The 18,238-nt window shown below is 49.1% G+C and overlaps 1 protein-coding gene across 2 annotated transcripts in view; it reads right to left on the bottom strand.

The window, feature by feature from the left end:
• HTT (huntingtin) overlaps positions 1 to 18,238 on the bottom strand; it is a 149,610-nt gene that overhangs the window by 27,458 nt on the left and 103,914 nt on the right. For both annotated transcript variants that reach the window (XM_036274985.1, XM_036274991.1), the window contains 11 exons: positions 17,636 to 17,843; positions 13,108 to 13,249; positions 10,740 to 10,919; positions 10,447 to 10,623; positions 10,085 to 10,161; positions 8,776 to 8,914; positions 7,722 to 7,844; positions 5,272 to 5,485; positions 4,047 to 4,192; positions 2,196 to 2,373; positions 1,120 to 1,215 (listed from right to left, as the gene is read on the bottom strand). In XM_036274985.1, coding sequence (XP_036130878.1) covers positions 1,120 to 1,215; positions 2,196 to 2,373; positions 4,047 to 4,192; positions 5,272 to 5,485; positions 7,722 to 7,844; positions 8,776 to 8,914; positions 10,085 to 10,161; positions 10,447 to 10,623; positions 10,740 to 10,919; positions 13,108 to 13,249; positions 17,636 to 17,843 — 1,680 coding nt within the window. The remainder of the gene's footprint in view (positions 1 to 1,119; positions 1,216 to 2,195; positions 2,374 to 4,046; positions 4,193 to 5,271; positions 5,486 to 7,721; positions 7,845 to 8,775; positions 8,915 to 10,084; positions 10,162 to 10,446; positions 10,624 to 10,739; positions 10,920 to 13,107; positions 13,250 to 17,635; positions 17,844 to 18,238) is intronic.

Genomic DNA, 18,238 nt, shown 5'->3' with positions numbered 1-18,238 from the left:
GATCTGAAGATAAACAGAAAAATATCCTTGGGTGAGGATTAAAAAAAAAAATCCACCAAAATACATGGCTGAAATATACATTCAGGTTACCTAACACTCAAGTGGGTATCTCCACTAACTGCAAATTCCTTAGCGTTTCTAATTATTCATTCATTACTCAACAAACATTTGATGGTCGATTACAAAAGTGAGAATACAGAGAAGAGAAACATATTCCTTGCCCCCAAGGGGCCAAAGTCTGAGGTGGGAGACATTCGAAGCCGTAAGTGCACAGAGAAATGTAGTGCCACGATGGAGGAGAGGGTAGAGACAAAGATGGAGAGCGGACAGGGGAACAAATGGAGGAGGTGATGGAGGAGGCAGGGAGAAGAGGGTGGATGACAGGATGGAGGAGCAGATGGAGGAGGAGTGGATGAAGGAGCGGACAGAGGGAGAAGAGATGGAGGAGCAGACAGAGGAGTAGAGAAAGGAGAGGATGGAGGAAGGGACAGAGGGAGGATGAAGAGAGGAGAGGATGGAGGAGCAGACAGAAGGAGGATGGAGGAGCGGACAGATGGAGGAGCAGATGGAAGGGAGATAGAGGAGAGGATGGAGGGAGGGACAGAGGGAGGATGGAGAGAGGAGAGGATGGAGGAGCAGATGGAAAGAGATAGAGGAGAGGATGGAGGGAGGGACAGAGGGAGGATGGAGAGAGGAGAGGATGGAGGAGCAGATGGAAAGAGATAGACAGAGGAGAGGATGGAGGGAGGGACAGAAGGAGGATGAAGAGAGGAGAGGATGGAGGAGCGGACAGATGGAGGAGAAGATGGAAGGGAGATAGACAGAGGAGAGGACAGATAAAGGAGATGAAGGGAGGACACATGGAGGAGAGGATGGGCTCCCTGGGAGTGTGATGCCCGCAGAATTTGGAGGGACAGTTGCAATGAGCCTGAGGCGGGGGGTGGGGGGGTGCAGGTGGAGGAAGGAGCAGTCAGGGCAACGTCTCCAAATTGCCCTTCAGCAGCAGGATGAGCAACAGGACACAGCTAAGTTTGCCTTCAAGGATCCACATTTACCACTTTAAATGTCTCTTCTATAAACGAATCTCAAGGCCCTCAAAACACAGGCCTTTACACTTACTCTGCGTGTATGAATCTACTCCGTCCTCCCTGGCAGCCTTTGGGGTGTCCGTCCTTCTTCCTGGACTGAGAAGCTGGTCCCCGGGCTGCACCACAACTAAAATCATAAAAGAACAGACAGAAGAATTTCTGAACACCTCTACCATTCTTTATTAAAATTTCACATTTATGTAGCCTCACAACATTTCAAAGTGACAGACTATGTCAAACGAGCTCTAGACATGCTAGAATCAATTTTAGACAATTTAGATCAATACTAGACTTAGGTATTAATGTCTTCGTCGACCTGAAATGCACAAGGGCTGGGCTCCTGGGTTCAGATTTCTAAGTCCCCCCACGGTCTGCCGCTGCCACCCCAACCCTGAAGGTTTTTTATCAGGCAACTCATGATTCATTGCTGAAAAAAAACACACGGCAGCCCTAACAAGTCTGCCTCTGAAAAATTACTCCCTGAGTCTTCATTCTCAAGTGGACTGTGGACTACACACACACACACACACAGATGAAAACAATTTAAACAAGGAAACTTCAAAACACCACTCTATAATGTTCAATTTAAAAACACAGAACTTCAAAACACCCTTCAACATGTAAGCTGTAATGTCCAATTTATTAAAAATTTTGGCTAATGACCCTTGTTGAGGACACTGTCCCTTGAAAAGAATAACTCATTCTTATTTTACAATACATTAATATTACAATGCAGTATAGAAACAAGCATTTAGACTATAACAGAAAACAAGTAATCTTTTGAATGTAATCTCATTAATCTATAATCATTTAGAACTAAAAGCATGAAACAGTCAACAAGGACCAGAGATCAGAGACACATAAAATTAAAAGTATTTTTTATGAAGGCTGGAGCTGCAAAATCTGAATGGAATGACCATAAAAGCCAATTCAGGTTAAATCCTAGCATAAACTTCAAGATCCTGAAGATCAAGGTAAGGCCCATATTTTATTCACCTCTACACCCCAATTCCTAACTCAACACCTGGCAAGCAGGTGAGTAGATCTGAGGAGCTGATTACTGGTTCAGTGACAAAGGACAGAAACACACGGAAATCCCAGACTCACTGGCTTCCAGGAGGAAGCGGACGCAGTGGATGAGGGAGCAGGCATGGGTCACCATGTCTGGGGAGGACAGCGCGCTCCAAGGACCAGGCAGCTGCAGGGCCAGGCAGCAGCAGTCCAGGCCGGCCTGCAGGTCCAGGCTCAGTGGGATCTGCACGTGGGTCAGATGCCATGCCAGTGCCTACAGGTGAAGATCTACGTTAGAGAGGCTCAGACCAGGTGTCCTTCCTGCTGCGGGTGCTGTCAGGAGAGCAGACAACTCCTGGCTCTGGAGGACAGCAGGTCCCGACAACCCTGCCCTTCCACAGGGACGGGCTGGCATTTCCACTCCCTCTGTTCAATCCTGACCACCTGCTTCCCAAAGTGCCCAGGTCTCCCCTCTCTGCCAGAACCTCCACCCTGACCTGGCTGCGCCTTTTTCCTTCAGCTCCGTGGGCTCCTCTGGAAATCCTTCCCTGGCCACTCGAGGCCAGCCTCTTCCTCGGGTCCCAGACCGCACTGGCCTTGCCTCTGTGGCAGTCAAGAAGACTGCATTTGAGAGTAGGGGCTCCCAAGACGGCCAACCTTGGCTTCAAATGCCAGAGTGGCTACGTCCTAGCTGTGTGAACCTGGGCAAGTCACAGGACCTCTCTGCTTCCCTTATCTGTAGAATGGGAATCAGAGCCCATCCTGCAGGGCTGCGTGAGCCCCGAGGAAGGTGGTGCAGGAAGTGTCTCATCCTGCACACAGAGAGCACACAAGAGTCAGCAGTGGTCACTCTACAGTGACCCTATGCTTGCCAGTCTTCCTGCTACAAGGAAACCCAGAGAACAGGGGTCCAGCCATCTGACTCGCCCTGGCTTCAAGTAAACACTTGCTCAGGCCTCATGAATGACTTCACACGGCTCAGGCCAGCCACGCAGCTCTGCTGTCCAGCTTCAAGGACGCAGACAGACTCTTTCCCAAAGTCGTAGGAAAGGCAATGCATTCACAACATGTACACATTTGGGGGTAATTTTGAACACTAACACATGGCTGAAAAGTCCAGGTTTACTGCTCATCTTAAAACATAATAAACTCCCACCCTGGCTGGTGTGGCTCAGTTGGCTGGAGCATGGTTCCATGCACTGAAGGGTCTGGGGTTCAGCTCCCGGTTAGGGTACATTCCCAGGTTGCGGGTTCAATCCCCAATCAGGGCATGCATGAGAGACAGCTGATTGATATTTCTCTCTTACACTAACATTTCTCTCTCTCTTCCCCTCAACCTTCCATTCTCTCTATAATCAGTAGAAACGTTTCCTCGGGTGACGATTAAAAAAAAAAGTAAATTTCCCAGATTATTTCTCAAGTACTGAAAATCAGGATCCACACTACATTTGTAATGAATGCTTCCTTTTCCCTGGAGAAAAATTTTAAATAGATGGCCTGTGCTAAAATCAAAGGCATCTTAGAGTTAAGGACGGATGTTCCCATGTGAGCGCATGCTGACCCCCGTCCTGCAGAAACCCCAGAAGGCCTGCATTCACCCGTCAATCATTCAGTGTCTCCCTGACCCTCCTTTCTCCTGTGCAGCCCTCCTCCCTGACCTGTCCTACTGCTATGACTGTCGCCCGCTCCCCTAAGCCTGATCCCTGGACACAGTGAAAACCAGCCACAGGTGGGGACTGGGGGGAGATGGGTGCAGGCGGGGTGCAGCCTCCCTTCCTCAGCTCCGAAGGAGGAGGGAGTGCTGTATCACCAATGTCAGAGGCAGCTGTCAATCGGGAGTGCGAGCACTCAGGAAGGTAAGGCGTGGCGCGCTGAGACTGCACAGCTGCCTGTGTCAGATGACAGTGCCCTCCTCCGCAGAAACTCCAAGTTCCCAAGCCACCTTACCTCCAGAGTTGTGACCACAAACTTCACAGTGTCCCTCTCTTTCTCCGGAGGAAGGTGCAGGCGGCCAGGCAGTTTGGGGAACACCAGCAGGTACTGGGCCAGGGCTCGGGCCAGGACGGTCAGGGAGCGATACCACATGGCATCCCCTGAAACAAAACATCTTCGTGGGTGGGCGGAGCTCTGCAGAGGCTCCTGACCTCTGAATGGCGGTCAGGCGATTTCCTGAGATGAGGTCCCTCAAGAGTACACCAGAACATCCTCTGACGTGTGGGCTTGGAGACCGCCTTCCCTGGGCTCCGTCCTAGCACACCTCCAGGGCTAAGCCCAGGCTGCGTCAACGAACGGCAAAGCAGCCAACACACCAAAAGGCATGCGGAGCTGGGGACCCCAGTGCCATGTCTCAGTTACTTCTGTAAAAGCTTTCAACTTATTTGAGCAACAGCATTTACTATGTTTACTAGGTGCAAAGCATGATACCAGCTCTGTAGCATTTTTTTTTTAAATATGTTTTTTATTTTTTTGAGAGGAAGGAAGGAAGAAATAGAAACATCAATGTGAGAGAGAAACATCGATCGGCTGTCTCCTGCCTGCTGTCTACTGGGAATCAAGCCTGAAACCCAGGCATGTGCCCTGGCTGGCAATCAAACTGGGACCTCTCAGTCCATGGGATGACGCTCAATCCACTAAGCCACACCGGCCGGGACTCTAGCATTTTTAAACATAAGAAACATTTTTTTTTCAATCCTCACCCGAGGACATTTATTCCATTTTTTGTTCAGATAGAGTGGGAGGGAGAGAGGAAGAGAGAGAAAGAGAGAAACATCGACGTGAAAGGGACACATCGAGTGGCTGCCACCTGCACGACCAACCAGGGCCGGGGACAAACTGCAACCGAGGTACATGCCCTTAGCGGGAACCGAACCCGGGTCTCTCTGGACCGCAGGCCTACGCTCTAACCGCTGAGCCAAACCGGCCAAGGCAAGAAACATTTTTAACCCTGGTCAGTGTGGCTTAGTTGGTTGAGCGTCATCCTATGCACCAAAAGGTTGCTGGTTTGATTCCTGGTCGGGGCACATGCCCAGGTTTTGGGCTTAATCCCCAGTATGGGGTGTTTAGGAGGTAGCCAACTGATGTTTTTCTCTCTCTCCTCCTTCCTCTCTCTCTAAAAATCAATCACAAAATCTTAAAATAAATAAATAAATAAAGATATTTTTACTTTAATTACCAAACAGATCGTTCAACTGGCTCCAGTAAGCGGTGGGCTCCGTAGGCAGGGAGGGCTGGAAAACTTGATGGACAGCAGGAAGCTGCTGAACCACGCTGGTCATACGGTCCAGAGTTGCCACACGAGCTGCTTCAAAGAGGGGACTCTTCTGGCCTCTGGACATTTCTCGCATGCCCAAGCCTAAGCATGGGGCTAACAGGCTCAAATTGAACTCCTGCATCAAGGCATTAAAGGTTCAATGATTACAAATTTTCAATAAGGCAAGAAAACCAGTAGAAGGAAGGATAGCGCAAACATGTCTAAGATAACAGATTAGTATACCATAAAAAAAATTATAAGGAGCCCTGGCTGGTTTTGCTCAGTGGTTAGAGCATTGGCCTGCGGTCCTGAGAGACCCGGGTTCAGTTCCCGCTAAGGGCACGTACCTCGGTTGCAGTTTGTCACTGGCCCTGGTTGATCGTGCGGGTGGCAGCCACTCGATGTGTCCCTTTCACATCGATGTTTCTCTCTCTCTCTCTCTCTCTCTTCCTCTCTCTCCCTCCCACTCTACCTGAACAAAAAATTTAAAAAAAAAAAATTATAAGGATATTCTACTTCTTTTTTTTTTTTTGTACGTGCCCCTAGCGGGAACTGAACCTGGGAATCTGGTCCACAGGCCAATGCTCCAACTGCTGAGCCAAATCGGCCAGGGCAGGATATTTTACTTTTTTTTATTAATAAATGAGTAACTCTTAAACATATGCTCAGTGAAATATATTCTGGTCTCTTTTGGGTGCTTTAATTTTAAAGAAGTATTTTCATTCTACTATGCCTTCAAACTGAGCATGACTAAACTTTAACTGATAAAAACACAAATCGAGTTGATGTGTCATGCAAGAAATCAGTGAGACACTTTGACATTCCCAAAATTTGAAAAAAGTAGGTTATGTTCAAAAATAGCTGAAATAAAAATCAAAGTACCGCCCAGCCAGTGTGGCTCAGTGGTTGAGCATCAACCCACACACCAAGAGGTCACTGTTTTGATTCCCGGTCAGGGCACATGCCCAAGTTGTGGGCCCGATCTCTAGTGAGGGGCATGCAGGAGGCAGCCAATCGATGTTCTCTCTCATCAGTTGGAAAAAATAGATTTTTTTTTTAAAATCCTCACCCGAAGACATTTTTCCATCTATCATCAGAGAGAATGGGAAGGAGGGAGAAAGAGAAACATCGACGTGAGAGAGACACATCGACTGGTTGCCTCCCGCACTACCTCAACCAAGGCCGGGACGAACTGCAACCGAGGTATGTGCCCTTGACCAGAATCGAACCTGGGACTCAGTGGTCCGCAGGCCGATGCTCTAACTGTTGGGCCAAACTGGCCAGGGCAGAAAAACAGCATTTTATATAACACTGCAATTTGTATTATTTTGCCAACTTTTTAAAACCATTTAAGGATTTTCTGGCCAACTTTCAGGTGGAATGTCAGTCTTCAGTTAGTATCAGAAAAGCACATGTCACCATCAGTGACCAAAACTGAACCTGTCTTTTAGAGCCAGAATCTTTAAAAGCTGTTACAAGCCCAATGATCTAATTCGGAATATTCAACAAATTGGTCATTAAACAAACAGAACACTTAGCAAATCAGCTTTCACTGAATGGATTTTAAAATTACATTAGCCAACTGTTTCTGAGCCAGTTCTCCTGTTATTTCTTCAGTGTAGCTCTTACTTAGGAATGGATGAGAATCAGCACCTGGGGACACACTCTTCGTGCACATCTGGCCCAGTCTTGGTTGCCCCACCCAGGTCCCTGCCGTTGTTTCATTCCCATCCCACTTGGTCCATCACAAGGCAGCACTAAAACACCTCAAGTTCAGCCCACTGCCCACCCTGCAGGTCTGAGGAGGTACCTGTTAGGGCTGTGGTTGAGAATACAGAAAAGGGGGTTCCCCCCATTCCTTATAGGACCTGCCCAAGAGCAGAGGACAAGGACATGAAAGCTTTGCAAGGGCATCCTGGACCAGCTGTGCACAGCATGGGGGCCTTTGTGACATCCAAGGGGGTGGAGGGGCCTCACTGCATTTGGGGGCGGGGCCTCACTGGCATGGGGAGGGAGACTTACCAGAGATCAGTCTCCAGAGCACTACGAGAGTGTTAAGTTACAACGAGTGACGCCAGTGACACCATTCGATGCCTTTCCTCACGCCCACGAGAACAAGCAAGTACAGTGGACCGTAGTTTATGAGAACCCATTTTCTTTAGACGTACGATAAGTTGAACCAAACACCAAATGCCTTCTTCTGCACTCTAATGGGACTGAAATGATGCCCTGTCCTGCCTGGACTAGAGTTCTTGCCACTGAGGCAGTCAGGCGAGTAGCATGCATTCTAGTGGTCTGCCTGACGGGAGAAACTGTGTGTGTCTGAGCCACAGCAGGCAGGTGGGGTTCCCAGCAGCCACTGCCCGTCGTACCGAGTTCAGCATGAGTGCACTCATGTCATCGGGAGGGACCCGATTCACCAGCTCAGCCCCCTCCAGCAGTGCAGAGTCGGACCTCGTCCAGCACTGGGATTTGACCAGGCGTACGTACCAATCCTGAGAAGAAGAGAAGGTCAGTAATGGCCTTAAGTGGGACAGGGTTTTCAGGGGCTTCAGCTCTACTGGAGGTGCTGTCTGCACTACTGCCGCGGACCAGAACACCAGTAGCTTCCCTGGACTGTGAACGCAGTTCTGTAAAAACGACCTCTGGCTGGCCATGCAGGCTGCCTCTCAAGCCACAGGACCTCCTCCAAAGGTTTGTCTTTGAACCTGCTTTACTATCTAGACAACCGCTCCTTCTCCTCTTCCCCTGGTACACAGACACCTGTCCTTCAAACTCACTGGCAGTACTGAGCGTCGCAGGCCCTGTGCCCTCACCCGCACCGTTTGACATCACTCCCACCACCCACCATTGCGGAGGCAGCTCTGCTCCTCTCCTCAGGGCAGCACGGCAGAAAAGCAGAGCTAGCTGAAGCTATACTATGCCTGGGCTGTACGTTTTTGAAACCCAATCCACATTTAATTGAATTCCCTCCAGGAAAGCAGAGTACCAACTATCTTCCAAGGGCCCAAGTGATCTCCAGGTTCGTACCAGAATCCTTGGGGTGGTAGGGTCACTATACAGGAGGTCAGCAGGTGCAAGGAGAGGGAGACAGGTCAAGTTGGGCCTGCACTTAAAGGCCTGTGCAGGTGTGTGTGCAGACTGTGGCCACCCCATTCCTGCTCCTCCCATCAATGACTCTGCCACCCCTGCCACAAGTGTCCCAAGTCAGCATTTCCTTCCTTAGCCCACACCCCGTTAACAACATGGGCTGGACTTCAGGTATCATGTGTGATGGGCCCTGTACATGGCTGGCAAGAACAGAGCAGGCCAGGAGCCCTCCAGATCCATGCCAGGTGCCATAATACCCTCCTACCTGAACCACCACTCCACACTCAGTGCCCTGACTGGGCCCATGCATCACACACAGACATTCTGGACACTTACTTTGTCTGGACTCACTGTCTCAAGAGCCAGGGGCCCATCCCCATCCAGCGGGTGGGACGTGACCAGAGGAGAGGGGCCACGTGACCCTGGTGCGGTGGCGAGACGAAGCCTGTCCAGCAGGGAGTAGAGCCTTTGGTGTCTGGAATCCAATCACACGTGGGTTAGAGCCCAGCCTCACAGGAAGACATGACAGTGTTTCTTCAAGTGAGATGCAATGTGACCGACACTCTCTTCAGAGCTACTTCTGATCAAAATTCAAATAAGTCACAATGCAAACTTGTTAATTTCAATAACCACAGTTTATGCCCCGTAAGTCTCTCTCAGAAGTTTCACTTATACTCAAACACGTAATGGGCAATCCATGGAATAACAGTAATAGAAGCACTCTTTACAAACGCAGAACACATTGTTTGCTCTGAGACCCATGTGCACAAAGTCCCCAGACAAGACGTCATTTACACCAACTTATGTTTATTCCACAGAAGAATCACCTCATCTGGTGCAAGACATTTATAATTTTCCTCAGCTGGGCTGAGTGGTAACTCTAGGGTCAAACAATAACAACAGTTTGACCTCCGACCGTCTGCTAGGAGAACACCATGCAAATTATGACATAACTCAGCCCACTGTCCTGAGAGGGCATTCCAAATGGGGCCCTGCCCACCCATCACACCCCTGCCTGATGACAGACACCTTCAATAAGCTACTCTTAAGACTGAGTCACGGCAAATAATGATATTCTCTTTCTCTCTCACATGTTCCCCCCTCACACCCACCTCCGAGGAGGAAAAATGGTAAAAGCTTCTCTTAATTGATTTTGCAGTCATGAAAATATACTCATAGACAGATGTCATAGTTTCTGATAAAGGCTCTGAAGACTTTGCAAGCAAATTAGATGATAAATAGCTATCAAGAAATAAAATTTAACAAGATGCACGCCAAGAATTGAGTAAGGTCTTTCAGAGTCGACCACTCGTGCTGAGCAGTTAGGTGACAGGCTTCGATCTTGCCGAGATAAAGCTGACGATCCGTGCTCCCGTCCGCGGCTAGGTGAACAGAGGCACGAGGAGCACCACCTCTCAGACAGCCCGCGAGCGCAGGCACGCCTCCACCAGTGCAGCAGAGGGGCCTGCCAGTCGCTCTTGACCTTTTACACAGTGACATCCAGTTGTGTGTAAGGCAGGAGGACTCTCTATCAAGGCCAAGGTCCTCTACAGTAAACCGGTCTAGGAAGCACATCAATTGCTCACCTTGTTACAACTCTAAGTCTTTATATCCAAAAGCAAGGAACACCTGGCTGTGGCATTACCTGTGAGCTAAGCCGCTGCTCTGAAGGTGCTCCTGGATTCTGCTCAGCTCCTCCACTGGCAACTGGGCCATGCTGCTCTAAAGTAGACAGGAACACATCAGGGATTGCAACACACCATGAATCAACAACCTCGCTCTGACTCACAGAGGATACAGACGTGTACGTCTATCGTAGAAAGGTAGACTAGAAGAAGGTACAAGAAGCACCCATGTCAGACACATGAGGACAACCACTCACACACATTACATGTGTTTCTCTCGGGCCGCGCAGAGAGCATGCCTGAGGAGGAAAACACCAGCCAACTGTCTGACTTGCCCTGCTAGGTTTTCAGTAAACACCAGTTTCAGTGTTGGGTTCAGTACCTGTAGATCTGCAGCCAAAAGCATTTCTACTCGGCGACAAGCAAGGGTGTCAACCATGCGAGCCAGCACACGGAACGGAGTACACAAAAGCTTGTCCACATACAGTGTTAGCACGGCGCCTGACTGGCTCAGGTGGATCCCTTCCAAGCACTGAAGGGTCTTCCTCAGGGTGGTGGGCTGGCATGGGAGAGAAGGAAAGAGGGGTCAGCCAGTCGGAAGTCAGCAGTTAAAACTCCAACAGCTGTCAGAAACAGAAAGCCGGGGCTGACTAGAGTGGCTCCCAGGAGACTTACAGCTGAGAGATTTTCACAACGAGACTGAATTGCCTGGATGAAAAGGCCACTGGCGGCGGGATTCCGATGAACGGCACTAATGAAATCCTGCACAGGAGGCTCATGGGACAGACTGATCAGATCTTGGATGTGGTTCACAATGAGCCACGTCAAGTGCTCGGAATCATGTAGGTTCTGACACTGTGGAAAAAGATAATCACAGACTCGCTCTCAAGCAGACCAGGAGAGAACAGATAGCAAAGCCACTGAAAAGCCCAGAGGGGTGATGGGGAAGCAAAGCCCAACTACAGTCCTCACTGAAATAGCTAGCACCTGCCCACCACCAACTGAGGAGGCAGAAACTCCCTCCACAGAGCCTGTCTCCTCCCTCCACACAGTGTGCTAAGACCATGCCAAGTGAGACCCCACCGGGGAATGGGACCCAGCAGTCCAGCTCCAAGGGACACCAGACAGTGGCTGGAGAAAGAGAGAGCATGGCCCAGGGCAGTGGGGAAGCCACGGGCACCAGCCACAGCCAATGCCACCCCAGGGCAGCAGGAACGGTGAGTGCTGCCCTTACAGGTGACTGGCCCCGAGTTGGGACTCTCGTCCACGGCCACCCCTGCCCTCTCCCAGGCTTCAGTCTCGCCTGCTGAGGGACTCCTCCAGTTACTCGTTCTCCAGTTTTGTAACAGGTCAGTGGAAATAGAGAATTCCCGATAACTGCCATAGTTTTGATAGAATTTCTGAATCCAAAATATGAGTGGATTCCACATATCAACTAGAAAGGGAGGCAATTTCATTTAAAACTTATCAGAAAATGAGAAATACCCATTCTGGAATACATATATGTTATATAATTATATTACTTCTCAGAAGTGTAACAAGATAGAAAAACTATTTCAACAGCAAAAATGTAAAGCAAAAAAGGAATATTAATAAACTGCTATCACAACAACAAAAACTATACTGAGGAGGACTAGTTCAGTTGAAGAAGAAAGTGCATACTTCCTTTTCCGATTCAGAATGTCTAATAGTGTTTGGTGACTCAACGGCATTATGTATACGGTACTGCGTTTGTACCAAAAAGATGCATATGTGTATTTTTTTAATCCTCACCCGAGGATATTTTTCCATTGATTTTCAGATAGAGTGGGAGGGAGGGAGGGAGGGAGAGAGAGAAAAGTAGATGTGAGAGAGATACATCGACTGGTTGCCTCCCACAGGGCCCCAACCAGGGCCAGGGATGAACCGCAACCAAGGTATGTGCGCTTGACTGGAATCGAACCTGCGACTCTTGATGGGTCGATGCTCTAACCCCTGAGCAAAACCGCCCAGGGCAGAAACGTGTATTTTTTATACTGGTGGAAAAAGTACTAAACCCCAACCAAAGTGTAACAAATATAAGAACTTCTTTTTTTTTTTTATCCTCACCCGAGGACATTTTTTGATATTTTGTTCAGATAGAGTGGGAGGGAGGGAGAGACAGAAACATCGATGTGAAAGGGACACATCGAGTGGTTGCCACCCATATGACCAACCAGGGTCGGGGACAAAGGGCAACCGAGGTACGTGCCCTTAATGGGAACCGAACCCGGGTCTCTCCAGACCGCAGGCCGACGCTCCAACCGCTGAGCCAAACCAGCCAGGGCAGAACTTCCTTTGAGTGATGCAATTACAAAAGATTTTTTTCTTTCTATTTACTTATTTGGTTTTTGGAAATTTTCTACGTTAAACATGTGATGCCAGTTTTCTGGTCAAAAATTCAAGTTATATTTTTAAGAAAAAATGGTGCACAGCAGTGTGGCTCAGTGGTGGAGCGTCAACCCACACACTAAGAGGTCGCCTACTGGATCCGGTCAGGGCACATGCCAGGTTGTGGGCCCGGTCCCCAATGGGGGTATGCAGGAGGGGCCAGTCGATGTTCCTATCTCTCCTTTTCTTGCTCTGAAATCCATAAACAAAACAATGGTAAGAAGAGAAGGCACTCAGACAGGAGTCTATTTAAATGCAGCAGAGAACGTCTGACCCTTCTCCACAGACTGAAAGCTGTTACTCAGAACCCACTCCAGTCCCTGCTCCCAGCTCGTCTTCCTGTTGTCACTCCACTGCTTCTCCAACACGGAGAGACTGCTCAGCACTCCGACTCACCCGGAGCGGTCACTCCGTGGGTGCTCAACAAGCGACAGCTGAACGAAACCTTTCACAGACAAACTTAAAATCTCGCCACCAACGGTCACATCTGGTTCCTCACTTTATGTCAGAGCAAGACTAAACATCAACTTTGGACTTTCCGTGGAAGTGGGAGGTCAGTCCTAAGACAGTGTGCAGAGTGGCGTGTGCACGGGGTTCCCCAGGCCCACTCCCACCCCCATGTTTCCACACTCACGACATAATCGCAGAAGAGAATAAGAGCGCCTTGCCGGACTACTTCTCTGTTGCACATGCCAAGTCTGGGTGCCAAATCGGAATCCTCCTCCTCTCCAGACATCTGAGGACTCAGGGACTTCGTGCTGGACAGACTGCGTCTCCTGGAAGGAAAAACAGATGCACTGCCATGGGTTCCGGGAGGCAGCAAGCCTACTTTCAAAATGCTGCAGGTGATCAGGTTAGTTCCAGTTCTGAAGCAGGGACTTCCAAAGCAGCCACGCAGTTTGCGTAGCATATGCTCTGTCACCCCCTCTGGCCTTGGTGAAGCGCACACAGGAACTGAAGGAAACAGAGGCCTTCACAGACAGGGCACACCACACGAGCTGCACGTCTGCCACACACTCACTTCGAGCTCACTGGCTGCCGGACCCAGCTGTGGTCTGCATGGAGCTGTCAAGGCCAGAAGGCCTTCAGGTTCCTGTTTCAATTCGATTGCCAGTGAAATGCTTCAACTCTAGACGTGCCCGCAGTACACATGCTGTTATAGAAACCCTGTGTAGAAGTATTTCTGCAAAAGTCATTCCCCACTATGAAGGAACTGCATTCCTATTCCTCCTTCTCGCTCAGTCTTCTTTCAAAGAAGATGGAAAGTATAAATCTCAAGATTCTCCGTTCCGCCCCACCACTTAAAGCACAGTGGTTGCCACACTCACAAACAGCCCCTCCGGCTGCTACGTCTGCCTAGGTCAGTTCCATCCCTGGGTGGCAGGGACCTGTGCATCTCTGCTAAGGATTAGCGAGACAGAGGTCACATCAGGGCAAGAATATTCGGAAATGTGTCAGCTTTTTCCCGTTATGCCTCAGGATTTAGAAGAGAACTGGTATAAAGCAAATCTACCATTTCTCTGCTTTCACCTGGCGAATGGATGAGCAGAACAGTCCTCAGCCATCGCAGGAACGAACGCCGTGTGCAGCACCACAACTGACACGCCCTGTGCAAACCAAGACCACAACCTGTGTGTTCCCACTTCTGTCCTTCTGCAACAGGCCACATGCAGGGTCAGACATGGATTAAGGCTCCCAATTTGCAGCAGGGAAATCTCCAGAGACCTCGGACAGATGTGTCTGTGAAGGAGCATCCCACATCCAGAACTGCACGTGCAGGCCTCAGAACGGATGGCTAGGAAGACCACACCACTCCCAGTGCCATGGCACATGTGGGCAGACCCTAACAGTCCACCGAAGGCGGGAGAGATCAAAAGCAAATCACAAGTCTCTGCAGTCCTGAAAATAAGATGACAAGAGCAGACCCTGTGTGGTGTGCCTGTGCCCAGGGGAGCGGGGCCAGGAACTGGGTGTGGGTGCTCCATAACAATGTGATAGACGATATCTGGTGAGTCTATATAAAACGGCTGCGTGTCCTTTGTATTTACTACTTCCAGAGTCCATTTTTATTATCTTCTGGAAATACAGAGACACTCATCTTTCACAGCACGCAGCGAGGGGACAATGGAGGGTGTAACCAGTAGCTCTGCCGCCAGCACTTCCTTCCAACATGGGGCGTGAAGCACTCCAGTATAAACACTAATTACACTGTGTTCCCTTAATTCCACCTCTGTAGTGCCATGAAGACATTCTATTGTTATGAAATCTAAGTACAGAACAGTTATAGAATCCACTAGTTTTATTTCAGGATAATAGAGAGGGACAATACAAAATGTTCTAGAAAAAGAAACTGGCCCTGGCCAGAGCGGCTCAGTTGGTTGGAGCATCGTCCTATATACGGAAAGGTTGCAGGTTTGATTCCCAGTTAGGACACATACCTAGGTTGAAAGTTCAGTTACTGGTTGGGGCACGCACGTACAGGAGGCAACTGATGTTTCTCTCTCACATTAATGTCTCTCTCTCTCTCCTCATACCCCTCTCTCTAAAGTCAATAAGCATACCCTTGGGCAAAGATTAAGAAATAAAAATTAAAAAAGAAAGCAAGGGCCCTGGCTGGTTTGGCTCAGCGACAGAGCGTCAGCCTGTGGACCAATGAGTCACGTGTTCAATTCTGGCTAAGGGCACGTAGTTTGGTTGCGGTTCATCCCTGGCCCTGGTTGGGGTCCTGCAGAAGGCAGCAAGTTGACGTGCTCCTCTCACATTGATGTTTCTCTCTCTCTCCCTCCCTCCCACTCTATCTGAAGATAAACAGAAAAATATCCTCAGGTGAAGATTATAAAAAAAGAAAGCAAGAAGAACTAAGTCAGATAGGATTAAGAAAAACTGTCACAGTGTAAACCTCCTAAATGTATACCAAACTGGAGACTGCCTTCAAACAGCTGAATGGGGACACCTGCTGTTTCCTGGACCACATTCACTTTCGGTTCATTTCTCTAATCACGGACCATCTGGTGAAGCATTTCTGTTATTCCACTTCAGAGAACACAATTCCCAGAGCCAGAGGTTTCTGACATAACATCAGAGTAAACCACGAAGGTCATGCAGTGTGAATGGGGAAGTCGCCAAGGTGAGGGAGAACACACACCGGGGAAAGTTAAACTCCTACCAATGCAAGAGAACGAGACGTGTGAGGACAGGCATGGGGAGCATGGGGGCCAGAAGAACAGGGCCCCTTGCACTCAGCAGCTGGCAGCCACCCTGGCACAGGAGACGCACCACATACAACACAGCTAGGGTGGGAGAGGCACCTGTGGCTTCTGACACTAGTCAGCCTTCAGGGCTGTTTGGATGTGTCAACCATCAGAGTCCAATGATGAAATCAGCCTACACCTCTATGTTTAAGTTCAATGAACTGTTTGCAATTCCTCACACCTCTGCAGTTTCTGTGTCTCACATGATATCCAGGGGTGAAGTCCATCTTCTCTGCCCTACCAAACACCAAATAGTTTCCCAAATAAGACATTCCAAGGGCCAATGGAAACAGACAGCACCAGCCATACTGGAGGGCCAGCAGTGTGCTGGGGCAGAGAAGAGAAGGGAAGAGTCTCTGTCCACGGGTGCTGTGCTCATGTCTACTGGAAACCCTACGGAACCCCAGAAAGGCCACTGGAGCTACTGAGTGGGCTTAGCAAGGTCTCAGGATATGAGGTCAACACACAAAAGCCACCTGCGTTTCCATGGACTATAACACACTATAGGAAAATGAAATATTTTTTAAATTATCATTTAAAATTGCATTCCAAAACACTCAGGAACAAATTTATAAGATATGTGTAATGCTTATTTACTAAAAAAAAAAAATACAAGATGTTGTGGCAAATTAAAGAAGATCTAAATAAATGGATAGACCCCGTTCAAAGACCCAACGACTCAATATCAGTAAGACGACACTTCTCTCCAAATTAACCTACAGACTCACCACAATCCCAATCAAGATCCCAGCAGGCTTTTCTGTACACATGTTAGAACCTGACTCTAAAATACAGGTATGGAAATGCAAAGAAATAAAAGAACTGAGACTATTTTGGAAATGAAGAACAAGGCCTTCATGTTTCCTGAGGTTTGCTAGGTGACTAAAATGATCCACAGTAATGGCCCTGACGTGACGATACAGAGGGCGGTGGATGCAGGGTCCAGAGAAGGTCCCCACACTCGATTGGGTTTTGAGAAAAGTGCCAAGGTAACTCAACAGAGAAAGAACAGTCTTTTTAACAAATAATGCTGAAAGAACAATACATAAGGAGAAAAATAACTCTTTAGCCTTACATTAGGTCATTTGCAAAAATTAACTTGAAATAGTAAAAAAAAAACTCAAGATATGAAAGTTCCAGAAGAAACCATGAGAAAATTTTCATGATTCAGGGTTGGCAGCTATTACCTGTCCTCTGCTCCCACACAGAGCAAAGATCGAGTTTGATACCTGCTAACACAGGACATTGCAGGGGACAGGACGGTCCAAGCAGGACCCCGAGGCCCCCACGGCTCGGTCTCCCCACAAGCACGGAAAAGCTGCCTCGGCCTGAAGCCCTGGCCGCCTCTCCCTGCGGAGTGCTCCCTCCTGCCGCCCGCGGCCCCGAAGCACTGCTCAAGGACACCGTGGGCGCCTAAGCTCTCACTGCCACAGCGCAGATGTCTGCGCGACAGAGCACCTGGAGACTGAGGCTCAGACCTGAATGCTTTCTGCAGGGTACTTAATAAGTCTTTTTAAATAATGAAAAATAAGGTATTTCCAAACAGTTTTGAAATGTTGCTAAATAATTACTTCATTATCTAAGAATAACTAGAACCATATTTAACTTACAAGAAGTTAAGACATTGCAACACGTCTGGCTCTGGAACCAATTTAAGGACAAGAACCTAGCAGGAGGGATGCGGCATGACAAGAATGCCCACAAGCTGGAACAGTGTCAAAGAACTTGTCAAACCAATCACATTGAAAAAGCAGCGGGGATTCTGAGTGCCTTGAGTCAGACCACATTTTTTTCTCTACAATAGTGTCTGTGAAGGAAAGATGAACAAGTAGCAGAACCTTACAAAGCCCAATGGGAAAGGGGCCAGACCGTCTGCGAGAGGCCCAGCACAGGGCCGGCAGGCAGACCTACCTGGGGGTCTGCTGCACCTCGGCCCACCAGCGGTAGTCGGTGTGGCTGACGAGCAGCAGGATCTGACACCAGAGCAGCACGAGGGCCGGGTGTGTGGGGACCATGGAGCGCACCCGGGCGTTCAAGCTCTCCAGGCTGTAGAAACTGCCTTCGATGCTGTCTGCTGTGAAGAGTCTAGAGGCAGCTGCTGTGATTCTCCGGAACATCCCTAGAAACAAACACAAAGTAACACAGATTAAGGGAGAATCTGCTGTCATCACGGACCAACACACTGTAGGCTAAGAGATTTTACGTAAAAGGACCCACACATGGCTCGTCCCTGCACGTAGTCCTCAGACCAGCAGGCCCTCCCTGCACTACTCCTGCTGACCGCATGGCTCCTTGGCTTGCTGAGAACTGAGAGGCAGCAACTACAGAGGTCATGTGGCAGGAAAAGAAGACAGATGGCGCTCCACGCTCAGCGCTCTGTAGGCTGAGCGCCAAGGGCCAGGTAGGCTCCAGGGCCACCATGAGGCGTCCTGCGGCTGGGTGGCAACATCCTTAGTGGCAGACCCAGTGGACTTGGCCCACAAGTTTCTCCACAGCAGCCTCAATGCCTAGAAA

The sequence above is a fragment of the Molossus molossus genome, unplaced genomic scaffold, assembly GCF_014108415.1.
Source record: "Molossus molossus isolate mMolMol1 unplaced genomic scaffold, mMolMol1.p scaffold_m16_p_1, whole genome shotgun sequence".
Classification (NCBI taxonomy): Eukaryota; Metazoa; Chordata; class Mammalia; order Chiroptera; family Molossidae; genus Molossus; species Molossus molossus.
The sequence above is the reverse complement of the archived record's forward strand: the minus strand, read 5'-3'. Positions and strand labels throughout refer to the sequence as shown.